The sequence below is a fragment of the Papio anubis genome, chromosome 2 (genome assembly GCF_008728515.1).
Source record: "Papio anubis isolate 15944 chromosome 2, Panubis1.0, whole genome shotgun sequence".
NCBI classification, from domain to species: domain Eukaryota; kingdom Metazoa; phylum Chordata; class Mammalia; order Primates; family Cercopithecidae; genus Papio; species Papio anubis.
The window spans coordinates 2,993,358-3,013,120 of NC_044977.1; the positions used below are offsets into that span (position 1 = coordinate 2,993,358).

Consider the following 19,763-nt stretch of genomic DNA (forward strand, 5'->3'; position numbering starts at 1 on the left):
TGCGTGAGATTGTTTCAAGGTTGCGTTTATAATTCCAATAACAAGGACATTAAAAATTTCCCTCAAGAACATAAGGCAATAAATTAATTCCCTAAGAGAAAAGGGAAATGGTCTAACAGCCAAAGGTAGACCTACCTTGGCGAAATCTATTTTAAAGGAACTGAGCCCTAAGAAACTAATCAACTCTATTTGCAGTTCTGCTAGGTAAGAGAAGTTAGTATGTGGATACCACAGCACCATAAACGCACTTTTGAAAATCTTTATATATTAAGAAATTTTTAGAGGATATGCATAATCATGAATCATTTGGAATCAAATATTAAAATCAAGAGTTTTAGAAACATTAAAACATGAAAACCTTGGGAAAGCGAATACCTTTTCTGATACCCGCGTAAGTGCTAGTCAGTCCGTTCCTCTTCTTGCGGTGCCGATAAAGCCAGATGCTGAAGACCATGAGGATGATCCAGCAGGCCGCTCCGATCCCTGCTATGAAGGCCGGCTGCTTCACGACGTCAGAAATCTGCTGAGCCAGGCTGACTTGGTCCTCGGGTGACACGGGGTTTCCGTGAGAATCTGAAAAGCCATCTTCCGATTAATGTGGGCTTCAGACTCAACGCAATAACGCACGCACTCACTTGTGGCTGCCATTGCTTTGTTAATTTCTGGATAATGATTTCTGTTTTTCCTCTCACACCACTCACCATCATCAAATAAAACAGTTCATACTGTTTTCAGCAAAATTGCACAATGCTATTTATTTATTTCAACGCAAAGCAAGCGAGGCAGCTGTATAGAATCATGCTTAAAGACGAAAGCAATGGCACCTGCTTCTCTTTCCCACCCAAAGAGCTCTGCAGGTTACTGCTTAGATTAAGTCTCACAGGACAGCGCTAACTAACTGAGAAAAATACAAAAACATAACACTAAAAAAATGAAATACTTTCATACACGTACAAATAATACATGTACAAATAAGGAATATTTAATAAGTATTTACAGACAAGATAGAAACTTTCTCAGACTTCTATAGGCATGCTTAAATAGTATGTTCTTAAAAAAGAAATAAAATTTTATTTCCTCTCTAAGCTAGATATGGAAAAGTCTCTATATGTGTGTATGTACCCCCGACACTAACACTATATTGTAAGACATTTAATTGTCTTAGAAACACATTAATTAACGTAAGTTCAGAAAGACCTATACAATTCAGGATCAGGAAAACCCAAAGAAAAATTAACATAATGTTACCATTGGAAGAGCCATGGATAATTTCTCCATTAAAATAACAATCACGGTGAGCAATAGACAAAATAATGTTAACTATGTAAAAGAATTATAATATCAAGGGTTATGAATAGTCAAAAGGGCTCATATTTTCTGCTGGCCATTTTGATTCAATATTTAAAAATTGATGGAATATACGGCTAATAAAATGTACTTAGTTTACATTTATGTTTTAAGCCTACTGAGTTTTTTCAAGCCCACCGTAACACCCAGTCACACAAGAGGTCTGCAAAGTTGCTGTAGAGAACTGGAGGCTGTATCACCAAAGCAATACCTAATTTTGTTGGCACTGAGTGATATCAACCCTGAGGGTGCCCACTGTGCAGAATGCCCACCTCTGTCTGCAATTTTGATGTTCTTCCCCCACCACATCTGGTGAAACAAGAAGGTGTTGGCCCGTTTCATTAGGATTGGTGCTTTCTTACTATTAAACATTTGACTCTGATACATATTGTTGTCAAGAGTTCTTAAAATTTTATGTAGCCTCAGCATTGATTTTGAATCTAAGTTTAACCTTCTCACAGGTGTCTCACTGATACCCTTGACAATTTCCAGTTCCCTGCTTCCCTCCAGCTCCTCAACATGGTCAATCCAGGTATCTGCCTTACACGACTGACTTTTGGTGACCACTTCCCTATGGGATATGTAGACACAACTTCCTTGACTCACCCCAGTGACGCCACACCCCTCATGGACTGTGCAGATATGCCACAGTGACCGTTCTCAGACAGAATGTGACCCCATGGAACTTGTGCCATTTGCTCTAAGAACCCACCAGTTGGAACTCCCCAAAGGAAACCTGCCTGGGTCATACCTGCAAGGGCAAAAAGGCCTCAGTGCCTAGGTCTCCCCTCTCTGGACCCCCACCTGCTGGTTGAGCACACTGCCCCGGTGGCCTCATTGGCCCTTGTCGGCACACCCTCTGTCCCAAGGATCTGTGAGTAATAAACTGCTTCAGTTACTGCATGTGTTTTTGTTGTGTTGCCTCCTCTGAGTCTCATCTAAGCAACACACTGGAAGGTTTTAACTTTCCTCCCAGTCAAGGCTCTCCTAGGAGGGGTCATATTGACAGGAATAAGCTGGACACAGGTCAGATGAAAGCCACAGGGACATCTGCCGGTATAAACAAGTTTCCTGTGCGAGGAACACCTGGTCATGTGTTGAACACTGAGGCGTTATGCTGTCTGCCAGGATTAAAAAGCATCCTGTGAAAGGCACAAAGTGAACACCCACAACCAAATTCTCCAAAGCCCTGTCAGGGCAGGACTAGAGTTTATAGCCACTCTGCAAAGAGAGACCTTAAGACCAAATTAGAAAGAAATACAGCAATTCTGCTAATAGAATCTGCTTTAAGAGAGAAATATTTTTCAATCCAAAATACATTTTTTTCCAGAAAGATAATTGGTATAACTCATTACACATGAATAACATTTTTTTATGGATTCTTCTTTCAATGGATTTTTTTCTTATTAAATGGCATTGCATCTTGATAAGAAAACTGGAAGGAAAAATAAGCAGCGTTCAATGATGAAGGAAACAGCCTTCAGGAAAACTGCACCCCTTTCAATGCAAAATGGCTAAATTCCTTCTCATGTTGTACGAGTGTGTGTGGTTTTTCAGTTTGCTTTTTTCTTGAACAGAATTCCAGATCTCATTCTATAGAGGGTGAAAAACCTATTTTCACAAGCAGTTACCTGCCTTTCTCTGTTTGTTGAATGAAAGTTTTATTTCATGTTCCAGACTCTTTTATTACCTCTGGTTATCCTAAGAGCACTTCATCCTCTTAAAGTTCACCAAGCAGACCTATTCTTCTTATTCCTAATACCTTCTTTGTATCTGCTAGGTTTATAGATTTCATGGCTATTTGTGCAAGGTTAAGATGGGTAGCCTCAGATAATATGGAAACATCCAAGAGAGGTCCTATGCAAGCAACCAGATGGACTTAACAGACTCAAGTGTGGTATGACTAATGAATTAAAACAGGCACTCGCTAGCTCAGTCTTTGTCTCCCTGCAGCTGAGCCTATATTAGGAGATGGAAAAATGGAACTCATTTATAATTTCAAGGAAACCAATTTGGCCCCCATGGTTTCAATCTTAAATAAATAAAATTATACATGGTCATTTTCCCAATTTATCTTCCAAAAAATAGAACTAAATAATCTTCAGTCATAAAAATAGGTAAGCAACAATAATATATATAGTCATCATAATGTTAACTTATTTCAGTGTTAATAAATTCATACTGAAATTTAACAACATTGGGCAAATATTTGAATATCAACTATTTGCTCAATCTAAACTGTTTTACTCCACATCTTATATAAATTTGCAACAGATGCATCAAGCAACTCATTTTGTTATAGTTTCTTGTGCTGCTTCAAACAAACCAGGAGCTATTTTTGTTTAAAAGTTTTATTTCTATATATAATCATTGGTTATTGTTTTAAAAAATATTTTGTTTTACTAGTTTTTGGAGAACAGGATGTTTTGAGTTACATGGATAAGTTCTTTAGTGGTAACATGAGTGCAAAAAATCAAATTTTAGCCTACGGCTGTGAAAGAGAGAGCACGTTTTCCCTAAAAGCTTGAATGGAACTCTCATCTAATGGAGCTGTTGGGAGGAGGCTTCCTGGCCAGTGACTTAGTTTTGTAGTGACCCCATTCATCTGCTTGTAGTCACACTGGGGGAGTGAGGGGCACCCTGCCTAGACCTGTACCATTGAACACTCCCATAGATGATGTGTTTCTTTCCTCCCCTTGCTGCAGACCCCGGGTCCACTTCAGAAGCCCTGTGATAAAGAGGCTAACATTCATCCACCTGTGATCCTCAATGTCTGTGTGGAACAGAGTCCTCACCCCACACGTGGACTTTGGTAGATTTATTGTATCACAGGACAGAAATTCTGCAAACGTATCTATTACTGCAACTCGCATTGTCTGAACAACGGAACATCAATAATATTCTTCAAAATAAATGTGAAGTTCTTTATGTATAGCAAGGAAGTTTACGAAAACCAGGTGATTCTTAATTTTGTTTTGAAATGATCTCCAGGATGTAATCAATATTATTCACATGCAAAAATAGTATGTAATTGTGAAATACAAAGCTTCATACATCGGATCCCTTTTGATGACTGAACAACTGATTGTAATATTAGTAACATATACTAATATTTCACTAGTAATAAAATACTACTAATGCTTAACCTCTGATCTGGAAGACAAAAACATAAAGGTGCTATATCCTTCTTGGCATCATTCATAATTTAAACACAGCTTCTAAATATTTGAACCTTTCTTCTTCCTTTTCAGTTACAATGGTATTTTGTCATTGTTTTGCTGTTTGTTTTAGAATTTACTACCATGCACTTACTAATTTGTACTTTATGTTCATGCCATATTGCCTAGAGTGAACCGTGGTAATGAAGCTTTTGATGTTTTTTTTTTTTAAATTCATCTAACTATGTTTGAGGCATAAATTGTATTTAACTTTCTAAGCAATCAGCATATAAACATATTTTAATACTTCTTGTCATCTCAATCTATCTTTTGCTATAATAAGCAATTATAATTTTAAATAGACACTACATGTAAATATAAATTGGTCATTGCTATAAACTTCTAATACCTGGTTTAAGTTTTAAATAGAAGTTTGCTTGTTGGATTTTTTTTTTTTTTTTTTTTTTTTTTTGAGACGGCGTCTCACTCTGTCACCCAGAATGGAGTGCAGCGGTGCAATCTCAGCTCACTGCAAGCTCCACCTCCCGGGTTCACGCCATTCTCCTGCCTCAGCCTCCCGCGTAGCTGGGACTACAGGCGCCGCCACCATGCCTGGCTATTTTTTTTTGTATTTTTAGTAGAGACGGGGTTTCACCCTGATAGCCAGGATGGTCTCGACTTTCTGACCTCGTGATCTGCCCACCTTGGCCTCCTAAAGTGTTGGGATTACAGGAGTGAGCCACCGCGCCCGGCCTGTTTGATTTTAAATCCAAGCAACTGTGAGTTCCATGAAGGTACAGACTGTCTTTCATGTTCACGGAGGTATCCTTGGTGCTCAATTAATAGGATTTGTTGAATAGATAAAAACATTATCTAGGACAGGATTAGCATAACATTGAATATGGACAGCCTTTTGCTTGAAATATCAAAAATGTGTGCTTGGATATGTTCAAGTTTAGTTGAGATATCTATGTCTATATATCTGCATCTAGTCTCTCTCTCTCTCTCTCTCTCTCTCTGTCTCTCTCCCCTATATTTTAAGTAAAGCTAACACCTTTTTGTAGCTCTAAGCCATATTCCATATTCTATTAAATTAGCAATGGCGGTGGCTCAGCCAAATGCAGAAGAGCAAGGCGGGACCACATGGTAGAGTGAAAGACTGTCAACCTGGGTCCGCACTGACACTCACCCAGCTGGATGAACTGAGGCTCACTCTTCACCCCGGGCCCAGCCCCAGTGCTGGCTGCCACTGCCACACTGTATCGAACTCCAGGAACGAGAAAGGGAATGACCACAGAAAAGGTGGAACCGTCCACTGTCTTGTTTATGTGGTATCGAGTTTCATTGCCCAGACACCAAACCTGTAAGAAGCGAAAGTCAAGCTGTAAATTACCTACATTAACGCAAAGATCAACGCAGGATTGCAGTTTTAGACCTAGACAGAGTTCAAAACGGTCATGCGCTACCATAAGAAGTTTCCAAAGTCATTTTTCCCTAAAATCTAGTTCTATGAACAATCTTCTCTTCAAATTTAATGTTAAAAGTCGTTTCAAGGTGTCTTTATTAATTTCTCATATACTTTTAAAAGGCTGTATCAGGTAAGTCTACAAATCTGTGCTTGAAGGTAGAAGTTTCCATCAGCCTACTTCATTAGGATTTCTTAACAAGACATTATTTGCCAGATAAATAAGCAGCTCGCAGATAGCTGTGTCTACGCAGATCAAGAAGAATACCATTCAACATTTGCATTCTAGGCATGATGACCAGATATTGTAAAACAAAAATGAGTAGGAAACTCCAAGTCTCGTACTTTACTTCAATCGTTCTCTGGGATCAATCTGCCTGGCACTGACACTGGCACATCACAGTTTACTAAGAGTAGCTGACTGAAAAGGAAGGAGAGCTTCTGAATACGCTAAAGCAGTTTGCACAACTAAGATTATTAAAAACAAAACTGCACACAAGGGGTAAGCCTCATCCCAGGATTCTATTCACCCTCCGGTACACTGAACTGTATTGTTGGTGAGGGAAAATTCGCCCTCCGATCGTCTATTTAAATGGGACTATCAGTGCTTCACAGCATCCACGAGATCATAAAGAATAGCAATACGTATTTGATGTGAAAAAACCTTTCTTCTAATGGGAAAGTTAGAGCTACCTGATTAACTTGGCTAATAATATTTGTGATCCAAAACTATTCTCAAGAAATTGAGATTTTCAAACTATACTACAATCCTTGTTTTAAATTTCACTAAAAGATTCATCACCAAGTGATTTTCTGCGATGTGTAAGAACTTGGATATGGTGCATGACAATGTTCAAACTCAGTTTCCGTAAGAAAATGATCTATAGAAAAACATGCACATTATTACTATTATTATTTGAGATGGAGTCTTGCTCTGTCGCCCAGGCTGCAGTGTAGTGCTGCCATCTTGGCTTAGTGCAGCTTCCACCTCCTGGGTTCCAGTGATCCTCCTGCCTCAGCCTCCTGAGTAGCTGGGATTAAAGGTGTGCACCACCACACCCAGCTAATTTTTGTATATTTAGTAGAGATGGGGTTTCACCATGTTGGCCAGGCTGGCCTCTCAAAGTGCTGGGATTACAGGGGTGAGCCACCACGCCCAACTGACATGCTCTGAATTCTTTATGATGTCCTCAAGCAATATATACCATTAACTTTAAGTACACAATTGTCTAAACTATAATAGGAAGTGAGATTTAAAAGAAATCTAAGTATGAGAGTCTCCTCCATCATTTATCCTTTTACTTTTTTCTTTGAAAGTTAGTATTATTTTAATACAGTTTCAATACATAATACCAAGAAATGGTCAGACCCTATACGAGGAGCTGACCATTTGGAAATAAAGACTCTTTTGTGATTTTTTTTAAAACCCCAATTACATTATACAGCTGAACCAAAGCCACAAACTGATTTTGTACCAGTCAATCAGGTTCAGCAAGGCATTTTATTATTTTAAATTGACCGTGAAGTTAAGTGAAATCCACCCTTTTGCATTTCTTCAGGAGAGAAATGAGTTTTGACTCTTAGGTGAAAATGCCTACATTCCACAGTTTACCTTGAGAGCTGAGACATCATCTCATTTTAAATCCTTAAAAATCTTCTATAATATTCTATTTTCCTAGACTAACACATAGTATCCTGTCAATCCTCAGTATGGAGACAGCCTTGAAACTCTTAAGAAAACACTTAAAAGTACAGAGACTTTTAATGCCTCAATTACGCTAGAAAATCTTATTTGAAACATATTAAAACATCCACAGTGCACTTATGGCAGTCTTTTAAATACTTTAAAAACCACGCTGTTAATATAAAGAGGTTTCTCAATTTGTTTTTAAAACTATTTTGAAAATAAAATAAAATTCGGCTCAGGATACTTGGTTACTGTACAGATTAATTTGCTACTCAGAAGAACATGTACAGTCTTATTTGGGCCTTAACTAACAACGCACATCAGAATCGCCAAAAGATTCACCGAAATATATGTCCAAGGGCCCCTGTCAGACCAACTGAATCAGAATTTCAAAATCACTGAATAAACAACAAAGCGTTTTAAAAATAATTTACATGTTGCTATTGGGACCAGCAGATGGCGCCAAATATCCACAAACAAATACCAGCTTTTTCTTTGTGAATGGCGGGGGCTGTCCATCAGGACATTCGTGCACATACATTCTTCTCATACCTTATACTCTTGGACCATTCCATTCTGGGTGTCCTCTGGAGGTGGCTGCCAACTAACCAGAATTGCAGTTCCGTTTCCATCATTCTTCGATACAGTTACACCTTGGGGTGGGGCACTGGGTGCTATTACATTGTTTTAAAAGGTAGGTTATTACAATGTGCTAGAGAACACTGAAAGCAGGTTATTAATATCAAAACCAATGATAAATATTTAATATTATATCAACATATGCTTTTTTTTTTTTTGAGACGGAGTCTCCCCCTGTTGTCCAGGCTGTATGTAGTACAGTGACATGATCTCGGCTCACTGCAACCTCCCGCTCCCGGGTTCAAGCGATTCTCCTGCCTCAGCCCCCTGAGTAGCTGGGATTACAGGCGCCGCCACCACGCCCCGCTGATTTTTGTATTTTTAATAGAGACGGGGTTTCACCACTTTGGCCAGGCTGGTCTCCAACTCCTGACTTCAGCCTCCCAAATCCACCGCCTCAGCCTCCCAAAGTGCTTGGATTACAGGCGTGAGCCACTGTGCCCCGCTGCATATGTTTTAAAGATGTATTTCATCCAAGTCTGAATAGTCCCAAAGTACCTAAGTTGTTCCTCACTCAATGCTAATTAACTGCCACTGTGAATTTTCCATAACCAAAGTTAAACACCTTGTTTCCACCAAACATCCCAGGACAATTCCTATTTCCTCCACCCTGTAACTCTAGTCTCCTGTTCTCCCTCAAAATGTTCAAAAGTATGAAAATGAATGTTAATCATTCATCATAATTATTTATACAGCCAAAGTGACAAAGACATGTTGGGAAACATCGTGCTGTAATTTAATGTAATCTTTTACCTTTATGTAAATATTGTTTAATTTCTAGGACTAGGGTGGTCAGCTATAGTGGTTTGTCTAGAACTGAGGTGTTTTAAGAGAGATGAGATTTAGGAAGAAAATGTTAATCCCGGCCGGGCGCAGTGGCTCACGCCTGTAATCCCAGCACTTGGGGAGGCCGAGGTGGGCGGATCACGAGGTCAGGAGATGGAGACCATCCTGGCTAACACGGTGAAACCCCGTCTCTACTAAAAATACAAAAAACTAGCCGGGCGCGGTGGCGGCGCCTGTGGTCCCAGCTCCTCGGGAGGCGGAGGCAGGAGAATGGCGGGAACCCGGGGGGCGGAGCTTGCAGGGAGCCAAGATGGCGCCGCTCACTCCAGCCTGGGCCACAGAGCGAGACTCCGTCTCAAAAACAAAAACAAACAAACAAAAAAATGTTAATCCCAGAAAGTCCTGGGCAAATCAACACATTACTCCAATCATGGATCAAAACAAACAAATAGAAAATGCTGAATGTAAAATAAACCAAATGGAAAACAATTTCATTTTTAAATGTGAATTTTAGTTCTGAATAATTAAATTTCTGTATATCCTTAAGTAATATAATGTTCACATTTGCACATTTGTAGGTAGGCCACTATTGAAGCAAGTCAACTATTATAGCATTTTGCTTTTCTAGTTTTCTAAATAAACAAATACTGTCAGCAAAATGTATGTTCAATATCAAGAAAGTTAATAATTAATGCCACTCTTAACATTCTAACAATTTAAATTAAGCCAGTACAATCCTAACAAATATACTGCACTGCATGCAAATCATACGCTTCATCATACTTGCCTTCTTCCAGGGTCTTGGCAAACTTGATTTCACTATCTGCTCCTTGAAATTCATTAAAAAAAGGGCGAGCCTTAATTTCATAGTTGACTCCCTTTCTGAGATCAGGGATAACCACACTGTTTTTGGTTGGGGTCCTCACTTCAAAAACTAACCAGTCTGATTCTCCGTGGTTGGCTCCAGACGGCCGATAGAGAATTTTATATCCTTGTATATACTGAGACTGTTGATCTACCTATTAAAAAGACAAGTAAAATGTAATTATTCATACTATTTTACTGGTTCATTAGAAAACAATAAAAATTAAATGTTATAAAATGCACAAAATTCTGTCTGGCTTCATCCCACATTCTTACACAAGAAATGTGTAAGAATTAGAAAGGAAAAAATACTCATTGGAATGTGGACAACATGAGTGTGCTCATAGAAAATCCAAAAGAATCTTCAGCTAAAACATTCAAGTAAGTAGAATACTGAAAAAAATCCACTATCTTTTGTAAATCTTCAGCTAAAACATTCAAGTAAGTAGAATACTGAAAAAAAAATCCACTATCTTTTGTAAGGTGATACAAATTTCTGTGGCATTAACTTCTATGCTTCATGCAGAAATGTGAGGCCTGATGGCAGCTCTGACATTGCATGTAAGACATGCCTGGGCCAAGGGGATGAGAAGCTAAAATGTTTGATGACTCTCTGATTTTAAAAGCCTACTTAACACTACTTGGAAATATCTCCCAGTTTAAAAGATTCATGTAATAATGATCCTATCACAAGTTACATATCATAGTTAATACTATCTGTTTCTTTCCTGAGACAGGTCAAGTTCACTACTGCAGCACAATAAGAAAAAAATAGGCTCAAGATGCAACATTTTTCTGTTTAAAGCCCAACTAATAAGCACTGTAATAAACAGGGCTTACACTGTAAAGTTATCATTAATGTACAAGTAGGCAACAGATAGTTACATTTTATATGCATTATAATGATCTCCCAGACGCTTAGGAAAACTGAGATCAAATATTGTAACAACTCACTGTCCAGTGCACTTCGATGGAAGAGGAAGAAAGGATGGTAGGGTTGTGGAGGTGCAGAACAACATTCCCCAGCTCTCTCTGGACCTGCTTGTGGTCCACCCCCTGACTTGTTGGTGGAACATCTACAACAATTCAAGAAAACTGTGTCAGTTTCTACACAATGCTACTGAACTGAATGAAAGCATGGTAAAACAAACTTTTCATTCATAGCAACTCTCAGTTAAGTAGAATACAGGCCAGGCTGTGATTCAGAAAATAATAATAATAATAATAATTTAACCTTTTTATTAGGATCAGGAAAGTAAGAGGGGATAGACATAGAGAGAGAGAATGCAGAGGACACGTATTATAGAAAGTCAAAAAGAGCAGGAAGCAAAGACAACAATGGCAAATAGCAACATTGAGTGGCTCCTCCTACCATGCCATGATCACTTTCCTGATGAAAATGAGGGCACTAGTGCAACGCCCTCTGAGTTTATGAAAACCTGTAGTGGTCCTAACTATACAAGACAGAAAAGAGACTGCAATTGCAGCAGAGTGGCTAAGCAATGAAAAGAAAGGAGATATGGTTAGTGAAAACCAAGAACAGAAAGAAGTCAGATACTTTACATCATTAAGATGAACTTGGATATTTTCTCATATAAGGTATATGGTATATCAGTGGCTACAATGGAGGTGATACAGATGCCACCAAGGAAGTAAAATAAAATCAATCTGATTAGATTCATGAGAAAAAAGTACTTAACATTTATGTAATTGATGATGATTTAGTTTAGTTATTGTCATCGTAAAGAAGGTTTAATAAAGAGTTCTTAATCACAGCAGCCCCCAAATTTTAGAAAGGAAACTAAGAACACAGTAAGAATGAAATGGCTACTAACGCTAATTTTTTTAATAAGCTTCTTAAAGTCTACACTCAAAAAACATTTGCCCATTTCTGAAGCGGTTTTCTAAACAGGTGTTTTGCTTTGTTTATAACAGTAACAGGGAATACTTGGGAGGAAGTGAAGAAAATGTTTTTTGGACTTCAGAATTCTCTTTCTCAAAGTATTGCATGTGGGCACCTACATTCCAGATTATTCCACATTATATAAAAAAATTAAAATGAGAATTTTAGTTTACTGAATCATTAAATACCTTCAAAGAATTGATCTTGGGTAGAAAGCAAAAGCAGGAATACTAAGAATAAGACTGCTAAGTATCTCGGATGAAGTCCAGGGAAGCCAGGCAAGTGGAGGAAATGACACCAAGATGGACATCAAACACTCTTACACAGTGTTTGGTTGTTTTTATACTTAACCTAGAAATTAAGCTGATAAATAAGATGAAAAAAAAAAAAAAAGAACTGGGATAATTCTGTACTTCATCTTACTTTACCAATATTTTTGGCTAGGATCTGCCCTCAGGATAACTATTATCACAGCCTCTATGTAGTAAACACTTGACCATCAGCTTTCCATCTCTTCCTTATCCACTGGTATCATTTGCTCCTATGACTTAAACTGCCATCCATTTCTAAGATAAGACTGAAATACTTGGAATAAAACAGACTTGGGTTTGCACACCACCTCAGCAACTTATAAACCGCATAACATTGGAACAATTTCTTAACCTCATTATTCCCCAGTTTCCTTGTGTTTCAAATGGTGATATCAAAGGCAGCTAATCCTGAGGGCTGTGGTAAAAGCTGTCTTGTATTAGACATAAAAAGTGCTTTTCCTGAGAGCAGGGTTGTGGACCCATGGTACATAGCATAGTGCCATATACATAAGTGTTGCTTAATAAACATAGGTTCAATTAAAATGTATTCACATGTGGAAAACACACACATCATGTCAGCTTCCAAATATCTCCCTCATACGTAAGCTCTCATCCTCACAAAATCATCTCCCTTTCAGAAAGTCTCCTCAAATACAGAAATAACCATTTTATCTGTAACTGCCATGGTCTGCATCCCAATCCCGAATTCCTCTAATAGGAGATAAACCCACCAGTCAGTTCCTTCATGGAAATTGCTAGATTCTCCCACCTAGTACCCATGACAGCAACAGGAGTCTATAATATCATAATAGAAACGTTCACATCGGAGAGAAAAAGGGAAAGTGACGCCTCATAAAATAATTTTGAGAAGTTTACAAATTGATCCTCTTACTGTTTTTGTTCTCTACCTCCTGAAAGAAATGTATGACAATGTAAAAGGTCTTTCCCAATATTCACAATTGACTTAAGGAAAACCTAACTGCTCCAGCCAACTGTTTCCCCCAACGTGAAAACTTCACATACACAACCTCCAAGGGGAGACTATCCAGGCCCCACTCACTGATGATAACTGGTATCACCTTAGGTATGATATATATGTTCTGTGTATCTGTACATCCTAGGGTCCAAGAATGATGCGCAGACAGGACACGTGGGTGAAGAATCATAGCAACGAACAACGACAACAACAGCCGCATCTCAGCGATGATGACCACCACCCCCACCTGCCAGGTGCTCATCCCATCTTCCTTGCATCATCACATCTTGTCTTTGGGAAAGCACACGTTGATCATCACATAGCAAGGCTCTGACTCCAACCATGACATAGGTCTACCTGATTCCTGTACAGGGAACCTGTGCCCTGTATCTGTGCACCTTTAGCTTTTGACTCCAGCTCATTCATATGTATCTACACTTGGGGAAGATTCTTTTGCAACTATATTCCAGAAATGGTTAGAGAAATTATGCCTGCTCCTTTAGGAATCACTTTCCAACAAGTCCTTCTTGAATTTCCTCACCCCTCATTTTTCTCCTTACTGTGTATGCGTTCTGTTCCCTCCAGTGAAATTTTTTTTGCAGGTTACTCCCCAGGTTCTTATTACGGTTATAATCCTGGGCTTACAGCCTCAAATGAGGTCCAAGAATAGGTAAGATACGTGCCTCAATTTTACTTCTCATGGGCCCTTTGCTGTTGCCTCAAGCTAGAAAAAGCATGACTCTTCCATACGGCAGTTCCTTAAAAAGTTAAGGAAAAGATGTCATGTCTGCTCTGATGTTATTACTTTCTGGCCTAACCATGCCCAGATCCTTGAATGTCTTTTCATATGATGTGATTTTCAGCCTTTCGTGCAGCCTCATCGCCTATCCTTATTGTCCTCCTCTTAAAAGTCCATCTGAAAATGTAGTGTCCAGAACAAACACATTACTCCGTTCATGAACGGAATAGTTCTAAGTAAAGAGAGAAAAATTACTTGATCCAGGCATAATTCTAGTGCCAGCTAAGACTACATTTGCTCTCTTGGCAACTACATCCCTCAGTAGGTTCAGACGGGTGTTTAATTTAAAGTCGGACCATTCTGAGAGCCCCGACACGCACGCATATACCTCCCGCAAGCCTGCTGTCTTTAGTCTATCCTTTTACAGGTAATTTTTTAAACCCAAGTTCAAGTACCCAACTTTTTAATTTGCTCTATTAACTTTAATAGTGAGCACTCTCCCATCAGTCCAATCTGTCGAGCTATATTTAATTCTGATTCTCTCATTTGGCATACTAGTTGTCTTTCTCAGTTTTATGATACCCTCAAATTTTATGAACTTCCTTTTAGTCCTGACACTAAAAGACATACAAGTCCAATAACCGATTTTATGGAAAATAAAACACAAATCTGCATCTTATGTACTTATATATTGATTAGTTAATTTATTCCTTGTCCAATCCTGCGGAATGGGTATGTGCAGCCCCATTTTAAAGATGAGGAAACTCACAAGGGTTGACTAACTTGCTCAAGGCCACGCAGCTAGTAGACTGAGGAGCTGAAATTAAAAACATGTGTTTGATTTCACAATTGTACGCCTGTTTCTCTACGTTTCCAGTCTTCCAGTTGACAAGGATGCATTATACTTGGATCGCTATGGCTTGGCTGTGTCCCCACCCAAATCTCATCTTGAACTGTAGTTCTCATAATCCCCACGTGTCACAGGAGGGACTCGGTAGGAGGTAATTAAATCATGGAGTAGTCACCGCCATGCTGCTGTTCTCATGATAATGAGTGAGTTCTCATGAGATCTGATGGTTTTATAAGGGGCTCTGCTCACTTTTGCTCGGCACTTCTCGCTGCCACCATGCGAAGCGGGACGTGTTACTTTCCCCTTCTGCCCTGATTGTCAGTTTTCTGAGGCCTCCCCAGCCATGCTGAAGTGCGAGTCAATTAAACCTCTTAACTTTATAAACTGTCCAGTCTCGGGGCAGTTCTTTATTAGCAGCGTGAGAACAGACTATACACATTGTTCCACTATCTATGCATATACAAAGGCCAATTGACAGAAATGTGAAAAAGACTAAATGAATGTTCAGACAGAATGCTAACTCACTCCTCACTTACAAATGAGGCTACATATTACGGAATCATGCATGTGAGTACAGGACAAAACAGAGTTAAGCTGCAGTCGCCAAAAACCTTCAGTTACAGTCTACTGGCTGGAGACCATTGTACTGGGGACAAACGTTTAAATTCATTTTACAGCTGTCATTGGGTCTACATTCCTTACAAATGTGTATCTAATATCAAAAACCTCAGACTACCTAAAGGCTCCTGGAAAGGTGATTCATAATAGCAAATATGAGCTATGGGTGTGTTACAGTCACACAAGAGACACATGTGGGCATGTTCTACAACTTGGTGTGCTTTTTCTGCAAATTCTGAAACAAGAAGTGCTTCCAAAAAGACTGTTTATGTACATACTTGAAGTAACAAAACAGCAACATGGCTGGCAGCCCCTCTCCCAAACCAGCAACAAAGGAGTGTAAGTCTCAGTCATCTGGTGTATAACTTGTTTCTATTAAAATAACCAAGTCTATTTTTTTTCTTTTTTCCTTTGTTTCCTTAAGATAGAAACACTATCCCTCTGTATGTTGAGAAAATAATTTTATACTTCGAATCATTCCCCTCTAAAATTACCTTTCTTTACTAATATAAAAACAAGCACATTTTATTTACAATGACATGTGTCTTTTTTTCCCCAAAAATAAAAGGTCAAGGATGATTCAAATTCATCTCTTTTTTTTCCAGTATATTAATTTTACTCCTATTAGAGCACTAAAATAATAGGATGAGCAAGAGTGTGGAGAGATGAAAATAATCCGTCTGTTAAAAGCTAAAAGTAATTTCTGTTCACAAAAGATAAAATGCAGAATACCCAAAATTTGGTCCAAAGGAACAAAATTTCCAGTTTTAAATGTTCTAGAAGTAGTTTTAAACATGTCCGTTTTTCTTTTATCTGTTTTGCGAACCCAGCTTTGACCAAAACGTAGGTGTTTTTCATTTAAAAGTTTCTTATATCATGGCTCATATATAACTGACAATAAAGACAGGCCAAACAAAATAAAGACCTAAAGTATTTTCTCCATGCTTGTTGGAGTTTAACTGGACAGAGGAATTAATAACAAGTTTCCAGATATCTCCTACATTCATGTGATCTCAAGAGAGTATTATCTGATTAGGATTGTAATGTAAAAATTCATCCAGAAGGTTGTAAGTACTGAACTTATATATAAATAAAATTCAGTTAATTTTAAATACAATTATAATATGATTAAGATTGTACACCTATATGTTACTATATTTAAAATTCAGGAAATTGAATGGAATACACAAATATTCACGTATTTTTAAATTTATGGGTCCTAACAGGTGTATATATTTATGGGTACATGAGAAATTTTGATATAGGCATATAATGCATAATAATCACATGAGGGTAAATGGGCTATCCATCACCTCAATCATTTATCCTTTTTTTGTGTTACAAACATTCCAATTATACTTTAGTTATTTAAAAGTGTTCAATAAATTATTGTTGACTATAGTCACCCTATTGCTATCTAATACTAGATCTTATTCATTCTATCTAACTATTTTTTTTTGTACCCATTAACCATCCTCTCTCCCCACAGCCACCCTACTACCCTTCCCAGTCTCTGGTTACCATCATTGTACTTTCCATCTCCTCACATCATACTTTTGTCCTGGTATGTTTGTAATTTTATGAGAAACAGTTCTCTTTGTTTATCCATCTTATGTTTGTATGCTTAGTCCAGAAAATAATAAAGTTTGTAGACACTGTGTTTGCATATTAAAAATTAATTAAGCAACTTGGGCAACCTGAACAGCAGACTGTAAATGTACAATTGTAGCATGTAACACAAGTCATTTGTGCAATTATAACATCTAAGGATAAGTAGGTGTCACAGGGTTAAGTAAATCAATATTTACCTTGTGTTTTCACTGGATCTGATATTTGACTTGGATCACTAATTCCATATGCATTAGCTGCCCTCACAAGGAAAAGGTAAATTGCATTAGGTTTGAGTCCTTTAATGGCAAATGTTTCTGTTTTCACATTCTCTGCTACGGTCTGCCAGCTGCTACCAGATGCATGGCTAAGGACAGAAACACAGGTTAGAACATGCGTATTTAATGGCGAATCAAAAAAGAACAACTAGGAAGCATCTCCTTCACTCTACCTGAAGGCTTCTATAATATAAGATGTTGGAGTTGCTCCTGAATTCAGATTTGGTTGCCATGATAATGTTACTGTATTTCTGCTGACATCTGTAACTTCGGGTTTTGATGGGGCACTAGGGATTAAATTTGGGTCAGTGGGTCTTGGAGGCTGAACTGGAACTCCAAATTCTAAAAAGTGGGAAAAAAGGCCAAAATAAAAGATGTTTACACATACACAGGTAAGCATATAAATGCAGATAACATATTCATACACCTACTCAGGGAACAGGACATTTACTTCATTAATATCCCAGTAAGTAAATAACTGCATTTTAAGCATTACTTTAAGGGAAATATACCATTTAATTTACCTTGGACTTCAATGTAGGCACTCCATGTTGCTTCACCACTGGGGGTTGATGCAATGCAGGTGTACCGACCAGTATCACCTAGCTGAGAAGGCAGACAAAAAATAAATATTTGGAAAAATCAAGAAGTCACTGGGCTGAAAACGCAATTACAGGTTTGTATATGATCCATGAATATGGATAACTGCATTAAAATTCACTAACCAGAAACTTCCCCTTAACTGAATATATTTTTATTGAATGTGAGGGAAAATATTACATCAATATAGAAAACAAGAGATTTTTATATGATTGTTCTAATGGTAGAATAAGAAATATTTAATTGTATTAGCATATATTATCATCAGTCTCAGGGACAATAATTCCTAAGGTAAGGCATATAACTCTTCAAATTCAAAGCATTAATATTTATTGCTAAAATATATCTTTATGTTTAGTAAGTCATATAATAAGGCTGATAAAGCTTAACCAATGGCTATTCTTGCCTTTATATTTTATCAGTTATACCTATATGGATATATGAGATCAACAGAAAAAGGATGGGAATCACAGAATTTTTTCTTAAAACACTGACTTTCCCGGGTTTTCAAACCTGGAACTTAAGGCAGTTTAAGAAGTACAAAGCCAGACTCGAGCTGGAATGAACACTCTTGTTCCTCTTTAAAAACTGACTGACAGAGAGCAAACAGGCCACACGTTCAACTCTGAAATCAGCAGCAGCAGAATAAACCCATCTACTTCTGCTCAAGCTAATAACTGTCTTCAAGTAACATCTGATAAAGAAAGAATGTTGTCATCTTGCTCTGGCAATTGCAATAACCAGGTCACAAAGTAGCACAACATATTAACTGCTGTGGCACTTAAAGTGAACTGTGATGCTGATCCCGTGCTCCAAAGGAACCACCCACACTAGGAAATCAAGCAACAGAAAGTTATGTTTATTGCTGTCAGGACCATTCTTTCATATGCCTCAGGAGCTGGTCTGATCTTGACCTAAAAAAAGAAGAAAAATCAAAACAATAAAGTCCTGAAAGAGCAGGCATGGGATGTGATGCCCTGTGAAAGTAAATCCTTAAATGGTTCCTACAAACCTGTGGGTTTTCCATCATTTAGCTTTCTGATTTGAATTGTACACTCGGTGTGTACATTGCTTTATGGCTTTTGTTTGCATATACAGTTTTGTCATTGCAAAATGATGAAACAAATACTTACAATAGAACAACTTTCGAAGTATATTGCACATAAAATGATACAGGTAAATATCTTAAAAGATGCCTTATGGAAGGACTACATCATACCACTACTTTGAAGACATTTATTCTCTCACAAACCCTCATCTAGTTTCCTCGGTAGGTTCTCAGAAATCCTTTTTTTCCTTCTCCTCCATATAACCTTAAATTACCTGCCATGGACTAAATTATGAGTTAAATCATCTCAAACATATACAATGAAATATCTGAAAAAAATAAAACATCAAATTAAAAATATATTACTACTCTTCATTTAACATTTCATTAACTGCAAAGTTTGAAATTTCAATGCCAGTTGTTGGAGGCAGAAACAAAGTGAAACAAAACAAGAAACCCCAGGTGCCATTCCAAGGTACCTTAGCATATCGGATCTGCAGCACTCCATTCTCCAACTGTTTGATTCGAGAGTCTTGGGTTGAAACGAGGACCCCATCCTTTCTCCACAGAACTGTGGGCACTGGACTGCCTGTGGCCACACAGCTGAGGACTAAAGTGCCATCCACAGCTACAGTCTGATTCACGGGACCTTGTCGAATAACCGGGGGAGGCCGATCTGCAATCACTGCCAGAAGAAACAACAGGAAATAGATTTCTGCAACTGGAAGCAATTTTCTAATCATCCAAGCAACAGCAGTTGCTCTAGGCTTTGAAACAAACTAAAGATAATTAAACAAGTAATTAAAGTAGGAGACATGCATTATTCAAAATGCATTTATAGGATGCACTGATTCAGAATATTAAAAGGAGATACAATGTGCTACGT

At 38.1% G+C, this 19,763-nt stretch overlaps 1 protein-coding gene across 11 annotated transcripts in view; it reads right to left on the reverse strand.

Moving 5' to 3' along the window:
• The window catches only part of ROBO1 (roundabout guidance receptor 1), a 1,151,573-nt gene that overhangs the window by 54,968 nt on the left and 1,076,842 nt on the right, over positions 1–19,763 (reverse strand). For all 11 annotated transcript variants that reach the window (XM_021932690.2, XM_021932676.2, XM_021932679.2 and 8 more), the window contains 9 exons: positions 19,357–19,562; positions 17,754–17,835; positions 17,403–17,571; positions 17,152–17,318; positions 10,901–11,022; positions 9,870–10,101; positions 8,210–8,331; positions 5,695–5,866; positions 376–573 (listed from right to left, as the gene is read on the reverse strand). In XM_021932690.2, coding sequence (XP_021788382.1) covers positions 376–573; positions 5,695–5,866; positions 8,210–8,331; positions 9,870–10,101; positions 10,901–11,022; positions 17,152–17,318; positions 17,403–17,571; positions 17,754–17,835; positions 19,357–19,562 — 1,470 coding nt within the window. The remainder of the gene's footprint in view (positions 1–375; positions 574–5,694; positions 5,867–8,209; positions 8,332–9,869; positions 10,102–10,900; positions 11,023–17,151; positions 17,319–17,402; positions 17,572–17,753; positions 17,836–19,356; positions 19,563–19,763) is intronic.